Raw genomic sequence first — 22,803 nt, 5'->3', positions numbered from 1 at the left:
TTCCTTTCAATTCCTGCTTGAACTTGATCCTTCAGCCTTCCTTTCAATTCTATGAGCCACCTGATCCTTTTCAATAATGTTCTCTTCTACATATTTAAATTCACCAGCTCTGTCTTTTCTTGCTTGCAAATGACAACCCTGACCAGATCAGGAGCTATGAGAGAAGACAGCAGTGGGAAAGGTGGGTTGGTAGTGGAGGAACTTCACCTTAGATAAGGTGATCCAGGAGGGCCAGAGGTACCATTTGCCAGGAGACCTGAATGGTGAGAGGCAGAGTCAGCGGATGAAGAGTGGGGGGAGGGGCGTTTCAGGTAGAGGGAGCAGCACGGCAAAGGCTTTGAGGTGAGCACTGAGATGTCTGAATGGGTAAGGTGTAGCAAGCAAGTGGGCAAGTGAAGGGGGCGGTCAGTAGAAACCAGAGATCACCCAGAATCTTGAGGCCACGGTGAAGAATTTGAGTTACCTTCCCCCAACCAAAGCTATTTCTTATTCCAGACATCAGAGCCCTTGAAGGCTGAGGACCAGACCCAGGGTTTCCTTCTCTAGGAATCAGGATCAATCAAATCATGATTAGGCCATGATCAAGATGAAGATTTATACTTTGTAAACTCACCCATCTGTTGTTTTTTCCACCTATCTGATTTGCTGGCTCTTGGGTTTTCCTAATTTCTGGTTGGGTTATTTCCTGAGTTTTTCAGTTTCCTCTGATGAATCCCAACCCTACTCTGCTGAGCTGAAGGAAAATATGTTTTTTTTTTTTTGTCCCAGTTGGACCCGGGAATCCCAGTTGGAGAGGAAGACTGGCAGCTACCCAGGACAGCATGGAATGAGCAGGTGGATCCCTTCAGTCTCATAGTCCCACCTTCACTCAACAAACACGTGTTCAGCATCCATCATGTTCATGGGCTCTTTGTGGGCATCGGGCTATAAAGATCTTCCTTTTTAGGAATCAAGTTAGGTAGGATCGATGGCCCCAGTCCAAAGGATATTGAATGGGAGCTCCTGTTACTTAGGAGTTGGCACTCTAGCCCATGGCCAAGCAAACATGTCCTATGTACTCTGCATTCCAACTGGGAACCCGATACTTTCCCTCGAATGTTTGCTAACGGGGGCAGAGTTGACCCTCTATCTTAGTCAAAACATCACATTCTTTTTCCTTGTCCATTTAATAATACTGATGAGGGAGGAGTTCTCTGGTTTTATTGAGGAATATATTGTATGTTATGGTGAAAGACAATCTTTCCTACTTTAATCGGGAGTCTCTCATGGAGATTGAGGGATGACTGCAGGAAAGGATGCTAGGATGCTGTTCCCCAGTGGGATCTACTTGGTTGTTGACTTGCTGATGTCCCCCTGCAGATCTGAGCAGGGGAGAAGAGAGATGGAGAGAGGAGTCACTATGGAGCAGTTGGCCAGAATGCGTGAACTTCTCTGGGTCAAGTGGAACCTGCAGTAGTTAGCTGGGCTTTCTGATATCCCACCAAGCAGTCTGACTGCTGTGGACCAGGGTCTCCCCAGTGGCAGGAGCCTAGGTAGTGAGGTAAAGCAGGAGAGCTCAAACCCGAGCTGGATGTCCTCTGTCAAAGAACTGGGCAGCGGGGAAGCCTCCAAGAAACTTAACGTGCCCCAGGAGAAACCATATTTGGACACTTGCCACTCTGGGTTGGCTAGGGAAGCAGTGTTGACAGGAGGGAGAGGGCTATGGCAGAGGGCTATTCCCACTCCCTCCTCTCAATGTCAGTCAATAAGGAGGAAGGTGCTGGGGCATATCTCTCAACCAGACCATGCTTTTCCCCAAAACAAGACAAAACAAAACAACCTTTTATCCAAACAGGCAGGGACCTGCCTCCAGTCAACCTTTGGGTAAGTAAGGGAGAAGATAAAATGAGATTTAAATTGAGTTTGAGAATAAAGCTCTCAAAGATGAAGGTTTAACAACAGAAAGTGATCCAAAAATCATGCAATCTGCTGGAGATGTCATTAAGGGATGGAACAGGGAGATTCAACACAACAGGACTAAGGTGAGATTAGGGGGAAAGCTTCATTATTATGCCCCACCGAGTTGAGTCGCTGCGGTACACTGGTTTCATGAGTAAACAGAATAATTGAAATGTAGCGTCTTGCATAGGTAAGCAGCCGCAGAAAGCTGAAAGGGCCCAGGGAGGTTGGCTGGTGGAGAGGACTTTCCAAAGAAGGGGCACCTGAGCTGAGCCTTGAAGCCTTGAAGGACAAGAAGGAGTTGGTCCAGTAAAAGGAGAGTGGAGAAGAGCTTTACAGGCAGAGGGGACACCACAGTCAGGAGCGGCAAGTTGAAGGCAGGAAGGACGATTAGACATGCAGTCCATGGCCTCGGGCCCTGTGAGGGTTCTGGGGGAGTTGTTTCAAATCTGGGAGCAGCACGATGGGGTTTGCATAGTAGAACCTTCTGGTTGCCAGATTGTGGCAGCGCTATGGACTTAACCCTCACGCACACTTCTTACCCGTTCCCCCAGCCCTATGACCCCCAACTTCCCCATGAAGGCCATTTTCTCTGAGATTCCAAAATCCTGGGTTCCCACTCTTTTACTGCCCTTTTCCCTTCTCCCCTCACTGAACCTTTCATAATTCTCTTTGATAGACTCTGAAATGTTGCCGTCCCCCATAAATCATCTTCTCTCTTTCTTTCTCCGACACACTCTTCCCAGCCCAAGTAGATTCTATGCCTTCTTTGAGTCTGTGGCTGCCAGCACATGTTTTCTCGGGATATGCATATACTAAAATATCTTCCTTTTATTCTATCTGGTCTTCACCCCATGGGGTAACCGAAGATTACTATTTATTCTTTCACACATTAATTTAAGCTGCTTTAATTGCCGCTCTGATATGTTTTATATAATATAATTCATGTTTTTAATTCTGTGTGCTTGTTTTCCAAGGCTGTCTTGTGAAGGGCCCAATTTTGAAATCAAGCAAATAAAGAATAAATAATGACTAAAGTTATTATAGTGATGCCCCCGCACCCAAAGGGAATGAAAAGTGTGCTTGTTTTTTTTGAAGCGGCTTAAAAAAGGAAAATATATTTTAATATTCGCTTCATTCTGGGCCAGCTTGGGTGGCTTCATGAAATCCCCTGGACACTGATTTCAAGTGTTCCTCTACTGCTGGCATCTGACCACCAGCTTGAGGTCTGTGCTACCACCATCAGCTCTGCAGCTCCTGCCTCCGTGTCCTTCCTGATGGAGGCTGTGATTAGAATAAGTTACTGAGCCCACTCAATCACTCACTCACTCAGTGATCGTGTATTGGTATTCTATTATGTGCCCAGGACTGGGATGGATTTAGTCCTGTCTTCAAGGAATTCGCAGTCCAATGTGGGCCGGCAGGTGGAGTTATAGCCCAGTACCATAATGCTGTGGGAACACGGGAGAGGGGGGAAGGTGGGGCAGAGTTTCTACCCATGTCTCAGGTTGTTAAGAGGAGATTTTAGAGGAGGCGATATTTAAATTGGCTTCAGGAAGGACAAGGGAAAGAAGAAAACAGCAAGACACAGTAAGAAAAGACAATTGTGTGTTTGGAAAATTGGGAGGTGAGCATGCTGAAGCCAGTATGCATGGGAGGACATGACTGGGAGTGAGTGGGGAGTGGGGACAGAGGTTGGGGCTCAGTGGAGAAGGGCTCGCTCTGCAAGAAGGAGTTAGGACTATCCTGAGGGTATAGGGGAGCCCAAAGAGGTTGTTGTTGTTTTTGTTTTAAACAAATATGTCTTTATTGATCTTAGAGAGAGAGGGGGAGAGACAGAAACATCTATAGGCTGCCTCCTGAAGCTGGGAATCCAGCCCCCTAGTGCGGATGTGTCCTGATTGGAATTGAACCAGGGAACTCTTGGTGCACAGGTCGATGCTCAACCACTGAGCCACACCAGCTGGGAAAGCCCAAAATGGTTTTTAAGCAGTGCAGTGTCCTGATCAGATTAGATCTGGAGTTTATAAAAGGAATTGCAGTATAAATGGAGTGGGGGTGGGGGGAGGGGGAAGACGGAGAGAGGAAAGCTGTTAGAATTGCCAGGGGCTCAATAATATTTATTGACTGAGTGAGGCTGTTGGGACAGTCCAGGTGAAAGATGATGAGCCTCTGAATGAGGGTGGTGGCAGAGGTGATGGAAAAGAGGATGGCTCCCAGAAGTAAAATCCACAGGGCGCTTTGCATCAGAAGCCAGGAGAATGGGGTTAGCAGCCCTCTCCTCTCCCATTCCCCCCCCCCCCCCCCCCCCCAGCTCTGCACACCCTGGTCTTTTGGCCTGGTCCAGAAATTCAGAGCTTGGAGAATTATAACCTCAACCACTGTCTAGTTCTAGTTTTTCAGGTTTCATTGGAGACCCATCAGAGGCAGAGCCTAGAGTAGAACCCAGGAAACCAGGTGAGCTGCAGAGCAGAGACTGTTCACACTGATTCAGGAAAGGCTTGGAGGGCCAGACTGGAGAAAGGTGAGCACAAAGGTCTGTGCGAGTTTCTGCAGAACAAGAGGGTCGGAGTCTCCTAAGATTCTCAAGGGGTCCTAGTGCTTAGGGACAGAAACTGGGATGGAACAGAATCTGGTGATGGTGGTGGGGTGGCCCATGGTTGCATGCATGGATGGATGGATGGGAGGCAGGGACGCTGGGCATATACGAGGGAATTTCCTTTGAAAGAGCGAAACTCTCAGAGGGAAACTCTTTTCCTTGAAACGCCTCCCCAGTCCTCCTCCCCACACGCCAGCTGTGGCCTTCCCGTTTTGTTTTTGGGGATGGGGAGGGGGAACTTCCTTAGGCCTCTCCGCCTGCGGTGGGGACGCTTTCAGTTCTGCTGGGACTCCCGGAGGCGGCAGCCGGGTGAGAGCCGTGGGGGTCCCTGGGGTGTCTTCCCAGCACCGGTGGGGCTCCCCTCCCCTCGTTGGTCCCTTGGAAAGCCTGCTGGCTCCTTCCTCTCTCCAGCGCGGCCTTCGCAGTCCCAGGTGCTCAGGAGAAAGGGCGGTCCCTGGGGCCCTCCGTGCCCCTTTCCCAGCGCGTCCTAAACTCCCGGGGGAAATTGAACCGGGGAAGATCCTGGGGAAAACCCAGACCTGCGGGGCGCCGGGACCCCGCCCTCCCCAGCGAGGCCGGCCGCGATTGGCCCTAGGAGACCACGCCCCTCAGTGGGCGGGGCCACCGCTGCGGCCCGGGAGCTACTAGACGTCGGGTCCCGCGCTGCCCCTTGCCGCCCGCTCCTGACCTCGCCATGGTCCGCCTGCCTCTGCAGAGTCTCCTCCTGGGCTGCTGGCTAGCCGCCGTGAGTTGGATGTCTGTTCCGACCCTACGGGCCGGGGGGGGGGGAGTTTGGGGTTTGTGAGGGGAATGGGAAGAGCAGCAATACTTCGGGGGAGGGATCTTCCCACCTGATGTTGTTGAGGACAGAAGGGTGGACGGAAGCTGGTTTGGCTTCTCAGGAGAAGACCTCCAATTTTGGCTCCCTGGAGTCCTGGCTGCATTAGGCGGGCAGCCTCTCTCTCCTCCCAGGTTGGGGTTCCAGGGAGCCCACAGGGGGTGCGGCGTGGGCGCGCTGCAGGAAGCGTGCCTGGACAGCGTGGATGGGGTTGCGGGTTTGGGGAGCCTCCAGCCTGCATCAGGAAAGGCGGGCGTCTGGTCTGCCTCCAGGGCCGGCCAGCAGCGGGAAGGAAGGCGGCCGAGGGAAGGGGAGGGTCCGGCTGGTTTCCTGTCTCTTCGCGTGTGGACAGATGCCAGCTCTTAGAGTGGTTATCATCTGCTTGCCAGCCGGGCTGCCTTCTTCCAGGGCATCTTGTGGGCACAGGGGGTGATTCAACCTAGGAGGAACGCTCAAGGCCATGTCTCCGCATCCGAGTTCAAGATGACCTAGGGGGCCTGTGGGGGAGATGAACAGTTCAGGGGACCCAAGAAAGGGCTTCTCTGGGCTCAGCTATGCCCAGTCAAGCATATCTCCGGGATTTTCAGAAGCCTGCATTTGTCTCACTTTTTGTTTAAGTGTATTTTTGTAGTTCCTCATTCTGGTGGCCGGAATCCCCCAAGTACCTTACTCTCTCATCCCAACCCCTCTGGTCTCCCCCTGCTCTCAGGGGCTGTAGTTTCTGGTGAAGTCTGAGCAGGAATGAGCCACGGAATGGCTGGTAAGGGAAGAGCTAACGGGGAAGCTACTTTGGTCCCAAAACTCCCAGGGAGAAAGGAGCAGGGGGCAGGGCGGGCGGGGCTGGAAAGAAGAGAGGCTGTGCAGGAGGGAGAGGAGCCAGGGGAGGGAGTGAAGCTGGTTTGGCTTCTCAGGAGAAGATTCCCAATTTTGGCTCCAGGTGGAGACTGGGCTGTGACAACTCCAATGGCAGCGGCTACTTATCGAGAGCTTCCTGTGTGCCAGGCTCTGAGGAAAATGCTTTCCGTGTGCTCTCTGTCCGGTTTCTTTTAACACCCCATTTCTTTTAACAAGGACCCAGGCTCAATGTCCTGGCAAACTTCTCAGAGCTAGGCTATAAACCTGGATATAAATCTACCTCTGCCTGGACCTGAGCCTGCCTCTCAGATGGTGAGAGTGTCCCGGCCTTGGTCCCGAGCGCCTTTGTAGCAGAAGGACTGGAGCTATGTGGTGGGAGCTGGGGTCTGAGCACCTTTCAGAGGAGGAACCGTATTTCTCATGTGTCTGAGAATGGCACGACGGACTCTCATGGCTCTGGGGCGTGGGGGAAGGTCCTCGGTGTTGCAGGGAGACTGTCACAGGTGAATGTTGGGGTGTGATGATGGGGGCAGCAGCCTTTTCTGGTTCTGCCCCCACTTGGGGTAAGACACATTTCTGTAAGCAATGGCTGACCGAGAGCCACCGTTAGGCAGGATCCTGAACAGCCAGCCATTGAATCAGGACACTGGACAGTCAAGCAGATCCTCACAAATGTACGATAGTGAAAACTGTGATTTAATGAGCACCTACTATGTTCTAGACCCGGTGCTAGGCCACACACAAATGCTCGTTCTCATCTTTACAACCTGAACTGTGGGGCACGTGTTATCACCCCCATCTTAGGGAGGAAGAGAAGCAAATAGCTCGTAAGTGTGGCAAAGACAAAGAGCCTTAAGCTGTTTGTCTCTGGAACCTGTGCCCTTTTCACCGCCGTTCCCAAAGCGTGGGGTGATTGCGGGGAGCACACGCACACAGAACTCAACAGCAGAGATGCGCGTTACGGTTGTTTTAAATCCTTTGATTTTTTTTCCTTGAAGGAGGAAATCTCTGGAACTAGCATATAGTTAGTTTATACTTCCCCAGTGCTTGCGAATCCTCCCTTTAAACCAAAAATGAAGAGCAGGCCTGGGGTGGAGGGCACCAGCAAGCAAAGCAACCAGCTGGTGGTTCATAACGTTGTTTAGTTGCTGTTGAATTTTATTTTTAGGGTTACCGTTACCTTTTATTTATGAAGCATGAGACTGGTTCTCTCTCATGGCAATAATAGGAGGTTTACATCGAAAAGAAATGTATTTGATTTGGTGAGAAGTAATTCATAACATGGGTCGTACCTGGATGTAGTAAAAGTGCGGGTGAGAGCCAAGCTGATGGAGAGAGGGAGAGTACTGAGATCTGCTTTGTCACTCAGATGTTATCAATGTGAAACCTTGTGATTTCAGAGAAAAAGGAAGAGAGAGAGAGAGACAGAAACAGCAATAATGAGAACCATCCATCGGCTGCCTCCTGCATGCCCCCTATCAGGGAGCAACCCTGAAACCTGGGCGTGCTCCCTGAACAAGGATCGAACCCCTGACCCCCTGGTTCATAGGTCAGTGCTCAATCACTGAGCCACACCAGCTGGGCTAGTCTGCCCATTTGTAAAGTGAGAGTGTTGGATTTTTATCTTCCCAGCTTCACAAATTTCTGGCATTTCATGCGGGAGGGCTTCGAGGGGGAAAACGCGATGAGGCTTGGAGAGGGAAAGGGGTGGGGAGAGAAGAATAATAGAAGGAAGCAGGCCAGGTGCTAAATATAGCCCCACCCGAGGCCTAGGACCAGCTGAAGCCTCCGGTCTCTGGGCTCCAGGGGAGGTCCTGGGGCCCTCACGTGCTTTTGAATCTTTGTGAAGAGGAAAGTGCCAGGAGTCCAGACAAAAGGAAGATCTGTGTAGTTCCCAGACGATTGTGAGGTTCAAGCACCGCCGCTTTGTAAAAGACCAGCATGATTCTCTGGGCGCTTTTACCGTCGCATCCGTTGGCAGTTTAGTTAAAAATAAGCATGCCGACGAGGAGGCAGGCCCCACTGTTCTGCTTTGGATTTCCACCTCCGCTCTAACCCCTCTCCCGGCTGATTGTCACCTTCCTGCCAAGGCGGCTGCAGCAGAGAGTTCCAGATCCCTTCACATGGCCCAATTCTGCTTTTAGGTCCACCCAGAACCACCTACTGCATGCAGTGGAAAGCAATACCTCTTAAAAGACCAGTGCTGTAATTTGTGCCCGCCAGGTGAGACGCCTACCTCCAGCCTCCTCGTGGGACCCCTCGTGGTTTGCTGGCAGATGCAGCTTCCATAAACCATCTGGGAACTCGAGTCTCAAATGACCCCTGGGATTTCCCATCCCTGCCCTGCTTGTCAGAATGTCCCTACTTGGGACTCAGGTTCCTGTATTTTCCTTGGCCTTCACCCCCAACCCCTGACCTGACTCTGAAGGCTGGAAGGGCCTGAGACGGTCACCTTTGAATCCTCTGCCCTAAAGCCCAGCCTGATCCATGTTTGGTGAGTGTCTGACTCCCAGAGTTGGTCAGAGCTGCCTCATTTCCTGATGCTTTTTCCAGGACATAAACTGGTGAGTGACTGCACGGAGCTGACCAACACAGAATGTGTCCTTTGCAGTGAAGGCGAATTCATGGCGACCTGGAGCAGCGAGAGGCACTGCCACCCGCACAGTTATTGCGAACCAAGTGTGTGGGCTGTGGGGGACCGGTGCTTGGGAAGGGGGCTGATCTTCCAACTCACTCTTTTTTTAAAAAAAAAATATATATATATATTTTTATTGATTTCAGTGAGGAAGGGTGAGGGAGAGAGAGAGAGAAACAGCAGGGGTGAGAGAGAGAATCATTGATCGGCTGCCTCCAGCACTCACCCTACTGGGAATTGAGCCTGCAACCCAGGCATGTGCCCTTGACCGGAATCGAACCTGGGACTCTTCAGTCCGCAGGCCAATGCTCTGTCCACTGAGCCAAACCAGCTAGGACTTCCAGCTCATTCTTGACAATGCAGCCATTCCTTTTTCCCCCCAAATAGACAGCCAGGGTCTGTTTGGATTGGTTGGAGTCCAGGCTGTACTAAATAATTTGATTGCTATCCCTACTTGGAAGAGAGTCTAAGACGAAAAACAAAAGAGCAGGAAGTGTGAGGAGTGGGGCTCATAGAGTCCCCAGCAAGGGTCCCCATCCTTCCCATCCATCTTTGCGCAGACGCAGGACTCCGGGTCCAGAGTAAAGGCACTTTGGAAACAGACACGAGTTGCGTGTGCGATAAAGGCCTACACTGTGCCAACGAGGCCTGTGACTACTGCACCCCACACAGCTCTTGCCACCCTGGCTCTGGGGTCAAGGAGATGGGTGAGTGGCTTGTCGGAGAATCAGCTCTGGAGACAGGCGGGAAGAGTTGAGGGCCTAAGGGAAGGTGCTGGGCAATGGACACTCAGCCCAGAGGTGGAGGGAATGGAGACTACAACCTGCATGTCTCCTAGAGTGAGCAGGAAACGAACCCTCTCCTTCCGGCTCCTGCCAGGGTATCTGCCTTTGGGGTGGGGGGCAGTGTGAGAAGCCTTCCTAGGGACTGCAGTGACGGTGGTGGAGGCTCTACGCTGGGGAAGAGGCTTAAAGCAGGGAGACCGAGAGCCAGACAGGTAGTCCATTGTGATGATGAATGGCCCCTCCTCCCTCCCAGCTACAGGGGTTTCTGATACCATCTGCGAGCCCTGCCCGGTTGGCTTCTTCTCCAATGTGTCATCCGCCGAGGAAAAGTGCCATCCTTGGACGAGGTATAAGAACGCATCCCTGGCGTTTTCTGTCCCAAGAGGGACATGGGATCTGCTTCCATCCTATCCTGCTATCTACCCTTCAGCCCCAGCTCCCACGTCCACACACACTACATATGTGTAAAACATCAGAGTGACCTTATGGACAACTGGCCAAGTGGGCACTTTTTAGCATTTTCTTGTCGGTTGGTGGTAACAGACACTGTTGATCTCTCCAACTTTGTGAAACTCTCTTTTCTTACCCAAGAAAAGAGAGGTGCATGGTGACACCTCTCCTCCTTTCCTTCTCCCTCCCCTGGTCCTCCTTAACTGGCTTCTTAGGCCTTTGTTCTGCTCTGCTTTTTAATCACTTTGCCTGCCTCCCCTGGACCACCCCATCCATATTCATGGCTTCGAGCTACCATCTCTCTCTCGGGTGGTTTTCGATCAACTTCTCTTGTCTAGATTTGTCTCCAGACTGTCACATCCAATGGCTGAGGGTACACCTCCATGCAGGGGACCCACAGGCACCAAATGGGCTCACTTTCCTGCTCCCCTCACCCTCGGTGAAAGCCACCACCGTGCCTCTGGGCACTTGTCCCATTGTGGCGCCCCCCCCCCCCCCCCCCCCGACCTCCAAATCAGTCACCTCCTTGCCTTCCAGATGTTTTGGAAGACTCCTCCTGCTCACTATCTCTGTGTTGCCATTTTAGCCTGGGCCTCATCGCCGGGGTCTGAACGGTGCCTTAGCCTCCTCATTGACCTCCCCACCTCTAGATTCCCCTTTTCTTCTGCTTCTCCCTTCACTTGCCAACGTGTGCTTTTCTGCAGTTCATTTTAGATCAATAGTACTCCTTATTTACAATGTTTCACGGCTCTCTGGGCCTTTAGGTCAAAACCCAGACTCTTTTGCATGGCTTCTGACCGTCCAGCTCCATATCTTGACATCTTCCCACATCCTGCTACTTGTAACCTCCTCAACATACTGTTCATGCTCTCACATCAGACTCTTCTACCTGGAATACGCTTTAACACATGCCCCATTAACTTTTTACATTTAATTAAAAAAAATGGGTATGATAGGCACCTCAGACAGAAGGCGCAGAAAGGCCTACAGCAATGTCTCCCTTTTGCCCAGTGCTTCTTGGAGGCAGATACTGTTCCTAGCATGTCCTCCCACAGACAAACACACAAACACATATGTGCTCATGTGCGAACGCTTATTGTCCACACGCATTGTAGCATCTCGTATACACTTGGTCATTTGTTTGCTGTCTGCCTTTCTCTAATAGATCGCAAACTCCTTAAATGTAGAGATGTGGCTGCTCTCCTCCCCTAACACTGATACATCCCTTATGCGTAGACCCGTGCCTAGAACATAGTAGGTGCTCAATACATTTGTACTGGTATGTTGACTGACGAACGGTGGCACGTTGGGGCAGTAGAATCAGCACTGCAGCTTAGGAAGGGCGTGGCCCTGTGCCAGTGTGTGACCCTCATCTCTCTGAGCCTCAGGGTCCTCAGCTGGAAGTTGGGAATGACCTTCGTCTCAGAGGCTTGAGGGAAAGACCTGTAGAAGTGTTTTGTGAGCTCATAAACTCGCTCCTCATGTATATGCTTTCTTTGAAGTGCCTTTCTCTTCCCCCCACTTGAGATGCTTTTTTTCTCTGTGACGTCCTTCTCCGACCATTCCTCCTCCCACTCCTCCTCCTCCTCCGAACATGTTGGACCTGCTCTTCTGTATCTGGACTCCTTCATTGGCCTCCTGGATGGCCACTTCTCTGATTTCTCCTGTGAGCTCTCTGGCCAGCTGAGTCCTCCCGTGACTTAAGTCATCTGATTAGATGCTGATATGACTCACAGCTGAATCCGGTTGAAACCTTCCTCGCTGACTAGAAATGATCTGATTCTATCAGTGATCTGGTTCTAAAGACACAGCTTTTCCATGGTTCCATAACGCATCTGGCATGTCACCCACCTGATCTCTGTATCACATTGTCCTGCTCAGTGGGAATGTACTGCTGCTCTAAGTTAGGCCGACTCAGACCTCACTTCTCCAGGGGAGTCTTTCTGGACGACCCTTAAACCCGAGGTTCTCAACTAAGCAATTTTGACAATATCTGGAGCCGAGATTTGGAAGGGGGATGCCACTGATATCTAGTGGGTGGAGGCCAGAAATGCTGTTACACATCCTACAGTGCACAGGACAGACCCCATTACAGAGAGTCATGTGGCCCAAATGTTAGTGGGGCCTACGAGGTTGAGAAGCCTTGTTGTAAACCAAATGGATCATCTCTCCATTCCTGCCATTGCCTATTCCATTTCCTCTTCTCTGAACAATTCCCCGTTCACTTTAGCCTATATCACAAGGTTTGGCACTCATTAGACACTCCAAATATTACCCCTTCAAGATGCATAATAATCTTTCCTCTGGCCTCACGCGTGCATAGAACAGTGTTTGCATTGTAACCAGCACAGGAGGGTGCATAACATAGGTGCTGAGTGAACCTGGACTTGTTGGCTGTTGATGGTCTCCCTCTGGGTTTGGAAATCTTATGGTTGGGAAACTTAATGTCTCATTCTCCCTTTCTTTTTTAAAGGTTTTTTGAATAATTTATTTTCTATTTTTAGGGCAAACTCAGTAATGTTTTTAGAAAAAGCACATGATACATGCTATGACATACATTATTTAGCCTTGCTTTTGAAGTCTGAGTTGATGGACTTGTTTTCAAGTTATAATCTACAAATGATTTGCTCTCTATACTTATAATCTATGTTTATAAATGCTTATATAATTATTCTGTATATATTAAAATATCATTCTCTCTCTCTCTCACTCTCTGTATGTATGTGTGTGCACATGTGTGTCCACACAGCTGTGAGATCAAAGGCCTGGTGGAGCTGCGGGCAGGGACTAACAAGACGGATGCTGTCTGTGGTGAGTCCTGGAGAATGGGTCCTGGTGGCAGGCTAGGGAGGTAGGGAAATACTAGCGGAGCCTGAGGCTTACAGAGACAATGAGTGGGAGGGGGTTGGCCTTCAGCACAGATCACAGACTCAAATACCTACAGGGACTAGGAAGGTCATATTAATAAGTGAAAAAGGTCAGAGGTGAGAAAAATGCACTCTTTGCTTTTTTTTTTTTTTTTAAACATTCATCTTCCTTTTGGTAGGGCTGGGTGAGCGAGGCATTTACCTTGGACACACTATTTAAAGGGGTGCCTAAAAAATGCAGTAATCAAGATAAATAACTTTGTGAATCCTCATTCAAGGGTATTTTTCCATTGATTTTTAGAGAGAGTGGAAGGGAGGGGGAGAGACACACAGAGAGAAACATCGATGTGTCAGAGACACATCGATTGGTTGCCTCCTGCACACGCCTGGACTGAGGCCAAGGACTGAGCCTGCAACTGAGGTATGTGCCCTTGACCAAATCAAACCTGGGACTCTTCAGTCTGCAGACCATGCTCTATCCATTGAACCCAACCAGCTAGGGCAAGATAAGCAATATCTTGTAATATTGAAAAAAAATTCAACACAAAACAAAATCCATAATGAACAAACTATAAAATTTTAACGAATGCTGTGGTCCAACCTTGCATTTGCATGACCCTGCCTGACTTGCCTGGGCCTAATTTTGGCGCTGGCTTAAAAAAACAAACAAACAAAAAAAAACAAACTTTATTAAAAAAACCAGGCAGCCAACCTGTGGGCCATAATTTGGTGATTTGATTTTTAAAAACATGACATTAAAATATTACTTATCTTGATTATTGAATTTTTTTTTGTATCCCTTTAAATTTTGTCCCAAGGTGTGTACCTCACCCTAGTCCCTGCCCTGACTCCTAGTCTTTCTTTCACTTTCTCTCATTTGGAATGGAAAGTTAGGTACAAGAAACACTTTAATCTCTCCTCTATTCTTCCATAGCACAGGCAACAGTGCAGACATAAAGGAGGACGAGGATGAGGACACAGGTCCTCAGCACTGGGCCCAGAGTGGGGAGGGAGGGGGAGTATGGTGAGCAGTGGAGAGCCCCAGCACTCAGTTCTGGCCAGTGAGTGCTGAGCGTTGGGGAGTTGGGGTGGGGGGGGGGGGGAGGGGAGTGGCAGCTGGTCCAATGGGGGTAGATTTCCACCCTTCTAAGAGAAACCAGAATTCTAGATTTTAATTCTGCAGTCGCCCCCCAATTAAAATGTTTAACATGATTTAAAGATGTGCTGGTCACACTAAAGACCTCTGCTGGTCACGTTCCCCTGGGGCCCCCTGTTGGCAGCCTCCCAGCGGATGAGCTCAGCCACAGGAGGATGTAGAGTCCGGGAGGGCCCAGCAGCTTTGGGCACGGGGGTGGGAACAGTCTCCATCTCTCCAGTCACCAAGCATCGGCAGAGATTCCTGGTGGTGATCCCCATCGCAGCCGTCCTGGTGACTCTCCTGCTGGTGTCGGCCTGCTTCTGTGAGTCCCCAGGGAGGTGATGGGAAGGCTGGGAGGGAGGCGAAGGTCAGGTAGACCTGGCTGCCTGTTTCCTTATCCGGCCTCTCCACTAAGTCCCCACCCCTTTATTTTTTTCTCTCTAGGGAAGTTCCTCATCAAGGTAGGTCGCCCCCGGGGCACTGGCTCTGAATTTGGCAAGCTGGAAAGAAGATGGACTCGCTGTTGCCTTTATGGCAGTAAAACTGACGCGGGGTCTGCCCTGTGGCCAGTGGGGTGACAGCAGAACTGGCTACTCTGCCTCTTGACCCCCCAGTCCCATTCCTGGGATCCAGAGCTCCACCCATCCCCTCCCTCAGGGCCAGCCTTTGTCATCCCCAGAGCTCACGTCTCCACAGAGCTGCCCTGGCGCCAAAAAGCCAATGGTGTCATTTGCTATGCTTTCCTGGCATCCCATTCGTGGGGAACCATTTTGGGGCCTTGGTGCAGGCCCTGGGCCAGACCGGAGGGGCACCTCCTGGAACCCACTGGAAGCTTCTTGACACCCTCAGTGTGGCCAGCAGGGGGCAGGAGGCGCCCATGGAACCCGCCCTGAGTGGGGAAGCAGGGGAGAGGGCCTGGGGAGCATCCCCTCCGTGGGGAGAGCTCCTCAGGGGTGTTGCTGAGGATAACCTCACCCCTTGGCTCACCAGGCCGGCCGCCCCCGCCCTAAGGACCCCGAGGGCAAAGGGCAAGTTCCCGTGGAGATGGAGTACCTTCCTGGCACCTGCCCCGTGCAGGAGACCTTGCACTGGTGCCAGCCGGTGGCGCAGGAGGACGGCAAAGAGAGCCGCATCTCCGTGCAGGAGAGACAGTGAGGCCGCGCGTGCCCAGGAGCACGGCAGCAGATGGACAAACGTGACGTGGCCGCGGAGCCTGGAGCTGCAGCTGCGACACGAGGGCGAGGGGCTGGCTCCGGGCACGGCCCCCTCTGCCTGCACAGTTCACTCAGGGGAACCCCCTACTCCAGCCCGGAGCCCTTCAGTCTTCCTACTTGCTTTTAAAGATGGAAGCAAAACTTTTTTTTTGGGAGGGGCGGGGGGAGAGAAGGAGGGCATCTAGTAACATCATCGAACCCTCCAGCCCAGCCGTCCGGGGCCCACGTGGTCTGTATAAGCTCAGGGGACATCTACGTGAAGATCACTGCAGGGTCGTTTGGGACTGGGAACAACTGGAGGCAGCTTAACTGTCCACCACCAGGGGGCTGGCTAAATAAAATGGTAATATATTTATGTAACAGCATCTCAAAGACACTGTCATGGAAAAAAAAAAAAAAAAAAAAGCAGGCTGCAGAATGACGGGCATGGAATTTTTTTTTTTTTTTTTTAAAGCACATACCCCTAAACAATAGGGACCCATCACGTGTGGGTATGTGTCCAGACAATATAGGCCGTCGATGCAGGTATAACACGGTTCTGGAAGGATGCAGCTCGCAGTTGTGACGTCCGGGTTGGGGAAGAAGGCTCGTGGGGAGGGCTGGTAAAGAAGATCTGACTTTTTCCGAAGGCCTTATCCCTCCCCTCTCCCCTGAAAAGGAGAGTGAATTCACATACTGCTTATGTAATTGAAGTCACCAAACGTGAAAAAAACCGGGGGTGGACACGCTGGGTGACATGAGCGTCTACGTTTGCTGTCAGTCTCACAGAACGAGGGCATGTTCGGAGGCTGAAGAAGCATGTCCCCAGGCTGCCCCCCACCCCCCATGTGTGCTCCCATTTGGCACTGTGTTTGCAAAGGATTCTCTCCATTTCATTCACGTGCGCAGAACAGCCTTGGGGACAGGCAGGGCTTGCCGTCCCTCCCTCCTGAACAGGTGGGAACAGAGGCCCAGAGACATCAAGCGACGTGTGTTATGATTGCACAGCAGTTTGTGGTGGTGCTGCTCAGAGCTCCCCGCACTGGATCTCCCAGACCTGCCTGGTCTCTGGAACCCAGGTCTGTGGCTCCTTCCCAGGGAGTTCTTGGGCCTCCCACCTCCTCCTGACCTCCCAACGGCTACAGGAGCTGTGCTTCTCAGTCAGATGGCACCCCTTCCCCCAGCAGCATCTTAGGATAAAAATAAACACCCTGTTCTCTTTTCTTGCTGTGCCAACTGAGGGGGAGCCTGGCCAGGAGGAGCAGCAGATGGAGTAGGAGCAGAGGGGAGGGGATGGAAGGGGAGCGGTGGGAGGGAAGGAAGGGTGTAGGACAAGGAGGAGAAGGAAGAGCAATGCAAAGCTCTGGCACAAGGATTGAGATTCCTGGTGTGGATGAGGCCAGGCTGGTTTAACCCCGGGATTGCCCCCACCCCCTTAAGAAGCTGATTTGATTTTCCCAATGTGTCCTATTGCCTGGAGGGCGGGGGTGGAGAGGGCTTGTCCCCGGTGAAGGCTGTGGGGGCAGCTTGGGATCCAGAGAGGGCACCTGGCTTGGCAGGCTTCCCGGGAGAGCTCCGAGAACCATTTGGAGGCACCAGGTGGAGAGTTTGGTTCAGAAAGTGGAGCAAAGTGGCAGTGCCATGGGGTGGGGACCTCACCCTTGTCCCCTACCTTGAGTCCAAACTCTAGCGTTCCTTCTGTGCACGGCAGCGTGGAGGACAGAGACAAAGACCCCCACCTGTGCCACCGCTCATCGGCGGGTCATTTTTCATCTCTTAGCATCTCAGGTTCCCCGTCAGGCAAACAGAGACAGCGCTGTCTGCCTCTGGGCCCGAGTTCTCAGTCTGGAGCACGTATCAGAGTCACCAGAGGACAGATTGCTGGGCCCCATGGCCAGGGTTTCTGATGGAACGGGTTTGGGGTAGAGCTCAAGGGTTTGCATTTCTGACCGGTGTCCCAGGTGATGCTGCCGCCGCCGGTCCAGGGGCCGCACTCAGAGAACTTGCAGTTGCCACTCAGAGTTGGAGATCAGCAGTTGGTTTTCTATTCCAAGCACGTGGGTCATCTGCCTCGGGGCTTTCCCTGGTCTCGAAAACATGGCTGGGAGAGGTGCAGGGCAGGTCAGGTATGCCCAGGGAGTTAATATCACGGGGCACTGAGAGCTGGAGGTTGAGGGACCCAGCCTCCTTGCCCCGGGGAGGGACAGACCTGACGTGTGGTCTGCAGTGTCTCGTGGCTTCCCTAGAGGGATGGAGCCCCAGCTGCCCCTCTGCACTGGCTTTCTTCCTTTCCTGGTCTCATGTCCCCAGCCCCACTAGTGTTGTGGGGGTTCAACTCCCGAATACACTACCTGCATTCCTTCCTCGGCACCGATTCTGCTTCTGGGAGAAGCCCCCCTCAGAGCCAGCAGAGTGCACGCCTAGGAAAGTATCCTTTTGCTGAAACCGGTTTGGCTCAGTGGATAGAGCGTTGGCCTGCAGACTGAAAGGTCCCAGGTTCGATTCCAGTCAAGGGCCTGTCCCTTGGTTGTGGGCACATCCCCAGTGGGGGGTGTGCAGGAACCAGCTGATGGATGTTTCTCTCTCATTAATGTTTCTAACTCTCTATCACTCTCCTCTCTGTTAAAAAATCAATAAAAATATATTTAAAAAAGTATGCTTTTGTACAGCAGCCCTCCTTATCTGTGGCTTCGGTTACCTGTGGCATCTGTGGTCCAAACATTTAAAAATAGAAAATTCCAGAAGTGAACAATTCATACGTTTTAAATTGCGTGCTGTCCTGATCATTGTGATGAAACCTTGCGCTGTCTGCTTCATCCCTCCTGGGACATGAATCATCCCTCTGTCCAGCACACTCACCCTGTGGACGCTCTCCGCGCGTTCATCAGAAGCTGTCTCCGTTATCAGATCCATTATCAGAGAGAGAGGGAGGGAGACTACATTCACATGACTTTTATTACAGTAGGTTGTTAAAATTGTTCCATTTTATTAGTAGCTATTGTTGTTGATCTCTTACTGTGCCTGACTTATAAATTAAATTTTATCACAGGCATATATATGTCTATATATAGGAAACAAAATAGTACATAGAATATACAGGGTTTGGTCCTACCTGTGGTTTCAGGAGTCCCCTGAGGGTTTGGAGTGTGTCCCCTGTGATAAGGGGGTCTGCTGTATATCTTGGGGTCTCTGACCAAAGGACAGGGTTGATCTTCCTTTTGTTAATCCTCACCTGAGGATATTTTTTTGAAGTTGATTTTTAGAGAGAGTGGAAGGGAGGGGGAGAGCCAGAAACACTGATGTGAGAGAGACACACTGGTTGGTTGCCTCCCTCATGTGCCCAGACAGAGGCAGGGGATGAAGCCTGTCATGGAGGTACCTGCCCTCGACCGGAACCAAATCCGGGACCCTGCAGTCGGCAGGCTGACACTCTAACCACTGAGCACCTGGCCGGGGCAGGCCGGGGCTGATCTTCCTGGCAGCTGTAGCGAGTTCTGTGTTGTAAGTGGAACCAGCCAGGGTTCTGGGACCCTGGGAAAGTTACTCTTTGGTTCTGGGTCGCCCCCACCCCTCAACCTCCCACTCCAGGTGTGTAATGGAGGCCTGGGGCCCTAGGAGGGCTAAGGGTCTTGCCGATTCTACAAATAAGTGTAAGAGGATAAAACCCACTAGGATCCTGAGTGGAGGGTAGGTGTGAGGCACACTGCATCCAGAGGGTGGCGCCAAGGTAACGTCTGAAGACCCAGGTGGCTGGCTTTGCCAGCTCTCACTCCACATCCTGCCCTTACGGAGACAAGGCTTTCCTCCCTCCACACACTGGTCTGGCCTGCTGCCGCCTGTATTCTGTCGGGTCTCCCTGGTCACTGCTTCCTTCATCTAGCAGCATCGACTGCATTGCTACCGTGGTCCCATCCTGAGCGAGGGCTGTGCACAGGTGCACTGAGAGTGCGCACAGACGGGTGTTCATCATTGCTGGGCACAGCGCTCAGAGCTTGCTCTGTGTTGTTTTAGTCCACAGCACAACCCTACGCGAGGCACAGTCTCTTATGTCACCCAGTTCACAGATCGGGCTCAGAGGCTAAATGGCTTGCCAGGCCTGAGGACAGAGCTGGGATTTGGACCCAATTGGATGACCTAAAAGCCTGGGGTTTTTACCCATTTAGGGTGTGCAGGGGTCTTCAAACTACGGCCCGCGGGCCACATGCGGCCTGCAGAGGAGTCTGATCCGGCCTGCCAGGTTTTTTGGGCAGTGAGCGCAGCCGAGGTGTTACAGTAGGAATTAGTAGTTCATATAGTCCGGCCCTCCAGCTCTCTGAGGGACCGTGATCTGGCCCCCACTTTAAAAAGTTTGAGGACCCCTGGTAGAGAAACAGGTCCATGTTAAGGTGCCTTTAAAAGACAGCATGACTGTCCAGGACAGCGGGAGAGCCCAGAGCAGGAGCAGCTAACCTTTAGGGCAAAAAACTCTCACACACAGGGCCGGAGGGTGAGGCAGGCCCGGCTGCCTGACAGAGACACTGTGGCAAGACCGAGAGGCTCTGCTCACCTCTGGGGCGGCATCCATCAGTGCCTTCCAATGGTTGCTCTACAGCAGTGTTTCCCAAAGTGTGGTACGCGTACCCCCAGGGGTAAGAGAAGAGTTTGGTGGGTATATGTACTGCACCATGTTTAGCTGCGCCTAATTCTACGTTCTCATGAGTATGAGAGGTACTCAGCGTTACGAAAATTATAGAAGGGTACACATATGTCAAAAATTTGGAAAAAAACTGCTCTATAGGAATGTTGCTGGGAACCCAGATTTCCAAGACAAACCACCCAACATCTCAATGCCACCAATTCCAAAAATTAAAAAACTTTGCCAGAGCCCCAGAAAGCATGTCAGAGAGGCTTGGGATTAAAAGAGACTGGGGCCTGGCTGGTATGGCTCAGCGGCTGAGCATTGACCCAGGAACCAAGAGGTCGCCGGTTTGATTCCTGGTTAGGGCACATAATTCCTGGTCAGGGCACATGCCTGGATTGTGGGCTCTATCCCCAGCGAGATCCTTGTAGGAGGCAGCCAATCGATGACTTTCTCTCTCATCGATGTTTCTTTCCATCGCTCTCCCTGTACTCTCTCTCTCAAAATCAATAAAAATTATTTTTTAAAAAAGAGAGACTGGGAATATCATTGTGTCTAACCCTTTTGTTTTATTTATGGGGAAACAGAGGCCCTGGAAGGGTCCAGAGCTCAGACAGGCAACATGGCATGGACAGGCTGTCTCCTTCCTTGCACCCCAGCCAGGAGGCTGGAGAGAGCCCTGGGGTTTGGGCTCCCCCTGTGTAAGCCTGGTTAATGGGGTCAAGGCATCGAAGCCCCAGGACTGAGGGACTCGCCTTGGGGCTGAGGCTGGGCTGGGGGCAGATGTCCTCCCCATTGTGTGACGCCCCCTCGCATTCCCGTGCTCCCCAGGCGTGCGCTCCCTGGCGTGCACGCACGCACATACCCTCCCCTTCAGCCTTCGGGGCCTGCAGCTAATTCCTTGGGCGGCAGAAGTTATTAAAGACTCTTCCCAGAAGGGTTTCTCCCCCCCAGAGAGAATCTGGCACAGAAAATTACAAACCTACCTGCAGGGGTGGGGAGGTAGAATTTTAATTTATAAAAATAGGAAAAGCACACTCATGCTGTGGTCTTGGTGTCTGGGGGAAGGCGGAAACTCATGGGGGAGGGGGACTCCCCTGGGGCAGGCAGCACTGTTCCTGGGGGGCTGGCTCTGGGAGGGGCTCAGCAAGGTGAGTGAGCAGCTTTGGCCCAGGCAGATGGGGCCTGTGAGTGGGGAGATTGGGGGGGGGGGTGTGAATCACTCCTCTGCTTTGACCCCCTCTCCCTATCCCTGGGGCTCTCTGCCTCTCTCCCTACCTACACGCACATCCTGCTGGGCCTTGGTACCCAGCCAGCTCCTTGCTGTGTCCTCCTTCCAGCACCCAGCCCTGCTTTCTGCCTTGATCCCTGACCAACCACCTCTTTCTCCTCCCAGCCATTCATCTCACCCTTGTTCTCTTAAAACCAAGTCTTACTGTTTTGGCTAATTATGAAAGTCAGGCCTGGCATTGCACGCCCCATCCAAGCAATAAACAAGAAAATAAGATCACCTTTAAGCCTCGCACCACGCCCACCAGCAAGTTACGGGTCCTTCCAGACTTCGCTTCTGCGCCAGAAATATATTTTTAAACTTGGGCTATTATTACATACACTGTTCTGTAAGCAGCCCTCTCGGCTTAGCAGTATATGGCAGCCGTCTCTCCAGGCCAATAAATATAGATCGACAACATGCTTTTTAATTGCTGCATAGGAGTCCATTGTACAGCTGGAGCCGGTTCCTGTCGGGGCTCCATAGTGATGGTTGTTAGGTTGCTTCTCTTCTCTTCTCCCCTTTCTTCCCGAGTCCCTTCCCGCTTTCTGTCCCCCCTGATTCTCCTCCTTCTCTCCACCCCTCCTCTTGCGTCTCCCCGTTTCTCTTCACCCCTTCCGCCCTCCTCTCCTCTGCTGCCTTCATCCCCAGTGTCCACCCCCCTGCTTTTCCTCTCCTGCCCAACCCATTCCCTCTCCGCCCCCGCCCCCGCGGCGGGTGGGGGCTGTCGGTGGTTAACGCTCGCTCCCCGGTGGCAGACATGTGCCATTTCATTAGTGTGCCCGTCCCCCCGAGTGAGGCAGGCAGGAGCCACGGTGGCAGCGCGAGGCCTAATTGAATGTAACTAATTATTCACTCCCTTAAATGGGCCTGGGAGGGACGGAATTACTCACTCTGAACTGGGGAGACAGGGAGCTGGTCGGCTGGCAAACAGATCCCGGGGCCTGCGGAGCCGGCGCTCCCTGGCATACTAATTAGGCCGGAGTGACGCCAGGATAGGATCAGGGGCAGAGGTGCCCATCGGCCCCCCTCTGGTCCTGGAACCCAGTGGGGAGGAGAGATGAGTCCTTGTGTGAATCTAATTGGAGGCTGACCCCACTCTGGACCCCAGGGAAGTGTTCGTGTGTGTGTGTGTGTGTGTGTGTGTGTGTGTGTGTGTGTGTTGGGGGGATGAATTGCGGGGCCTGTGGCTGGAGGAAGGCAGGGGCTAATGTTTAATATGGAGACGAGCAGGAGGGCACGGCAGCCCTGGAGGGAATGCGCCAGGTGGGGGTGGATGACAAGAAACCTCAGTCCCCCCGGAGGCCTGGGCTCAACTGGCCCCTGGGAGGGTGCCCTCTGCTCCGGAGCACAACCAGGGCCAGGCCCTGGGCTGCAGACCAACCTCACCCCCACCGTCCTCACCGCAGCCCTCGTGGGGTGGGCCGGCGTGCTTCTCATCGGAGATGAGGGAAGCAGGCTGGAAAGGGGAAGTGATCCATCCAAGGTCAGACAGCCAGGCTGGGGCTCAGGCCCGTTTAGCTGCCAAGCTTGGGTTCCCAACCCCTATAACGACCCAGGTCCCACCCGTGACCGATTAAATAAGAGTCTGTGCCGTGGGGTGTGCTGGTAGCTGAC

At 52.3% G+C, this 22,803-nt stretch overlaps 1 protein-coding gene across 3 annotated transcripts; it reads left to right on the top strand.

Annotated features, from left to right (window-relative positions):
- Nucleotides 1-5,132: 5,132 nt before the first annotated feature.
- On the top strand, nucleotides 5,133-15,679 carry CD40 (CD40 molecule). Of its 3 annotated transcripts, XM_084887777.1 has the most exons (9): nucleotides 5,133-5,282; nucleotides 8,375-8,453; nucleotides 8,784-8,909; nucleotides 9,426-9,572; nucleotides 9,904-9,997; nucleotides 12,850-12,911; nucleotides 14,344-14,427; nucleotides 14,550-14,566; nucleotides 15,096-15,679. In XM_084887777.1, the coding sequence occupies exons 1-9, from the start codon at nucleotides 5,232-5,234 to the stop codon at nucleotides 15,258-15,260; spliced, it is 825 nt and encodes a 274-aa protein (XP_084743903.1). In that variant the 5' UTR covers nucleotides 5,133-5,231; the 3' UTR covers nucleotides 15,261-15,679. The 3 variants fall into 3 exon arrangements, with proteins under 3 accessions (XP_084743903.1, XP_084743902.1, XP_084743904.1); XM_084887776.1 differs by lacking the exon at nucleotides 14,550-14,566 and having other exon boundaries at nucleotides 14,344-14,443; XM_084887778.1 differs by lacking the exons at nucleotides 14,550-14,566; nucleotides 15,096-15,679 and adding an exon at nucleotides 14,567-14,659 and having other exon boundaries at nucleotides 14,344-14,443.
- Nucleotides 15,680-22,803: the final 7,124 nt, after the last annotated feature.

This window comes from Pipistrellus hanaki, assembly GCF_964339955.1.
Source record: "Pipistrellus hanaki genome assembly, chromosome: 6".
Taxonomy (NCBI): Eukaryota; Metazoa; Chordata; class Mammalia; order Chiroptera; family Vespertilionidae; genus Pipistrellus; species Pipistrellus hanaki.
Note: the sequence above shows the minus strand (reverse complement) of the source record. Positions and strands in the feature narration are given on the sequence as shown.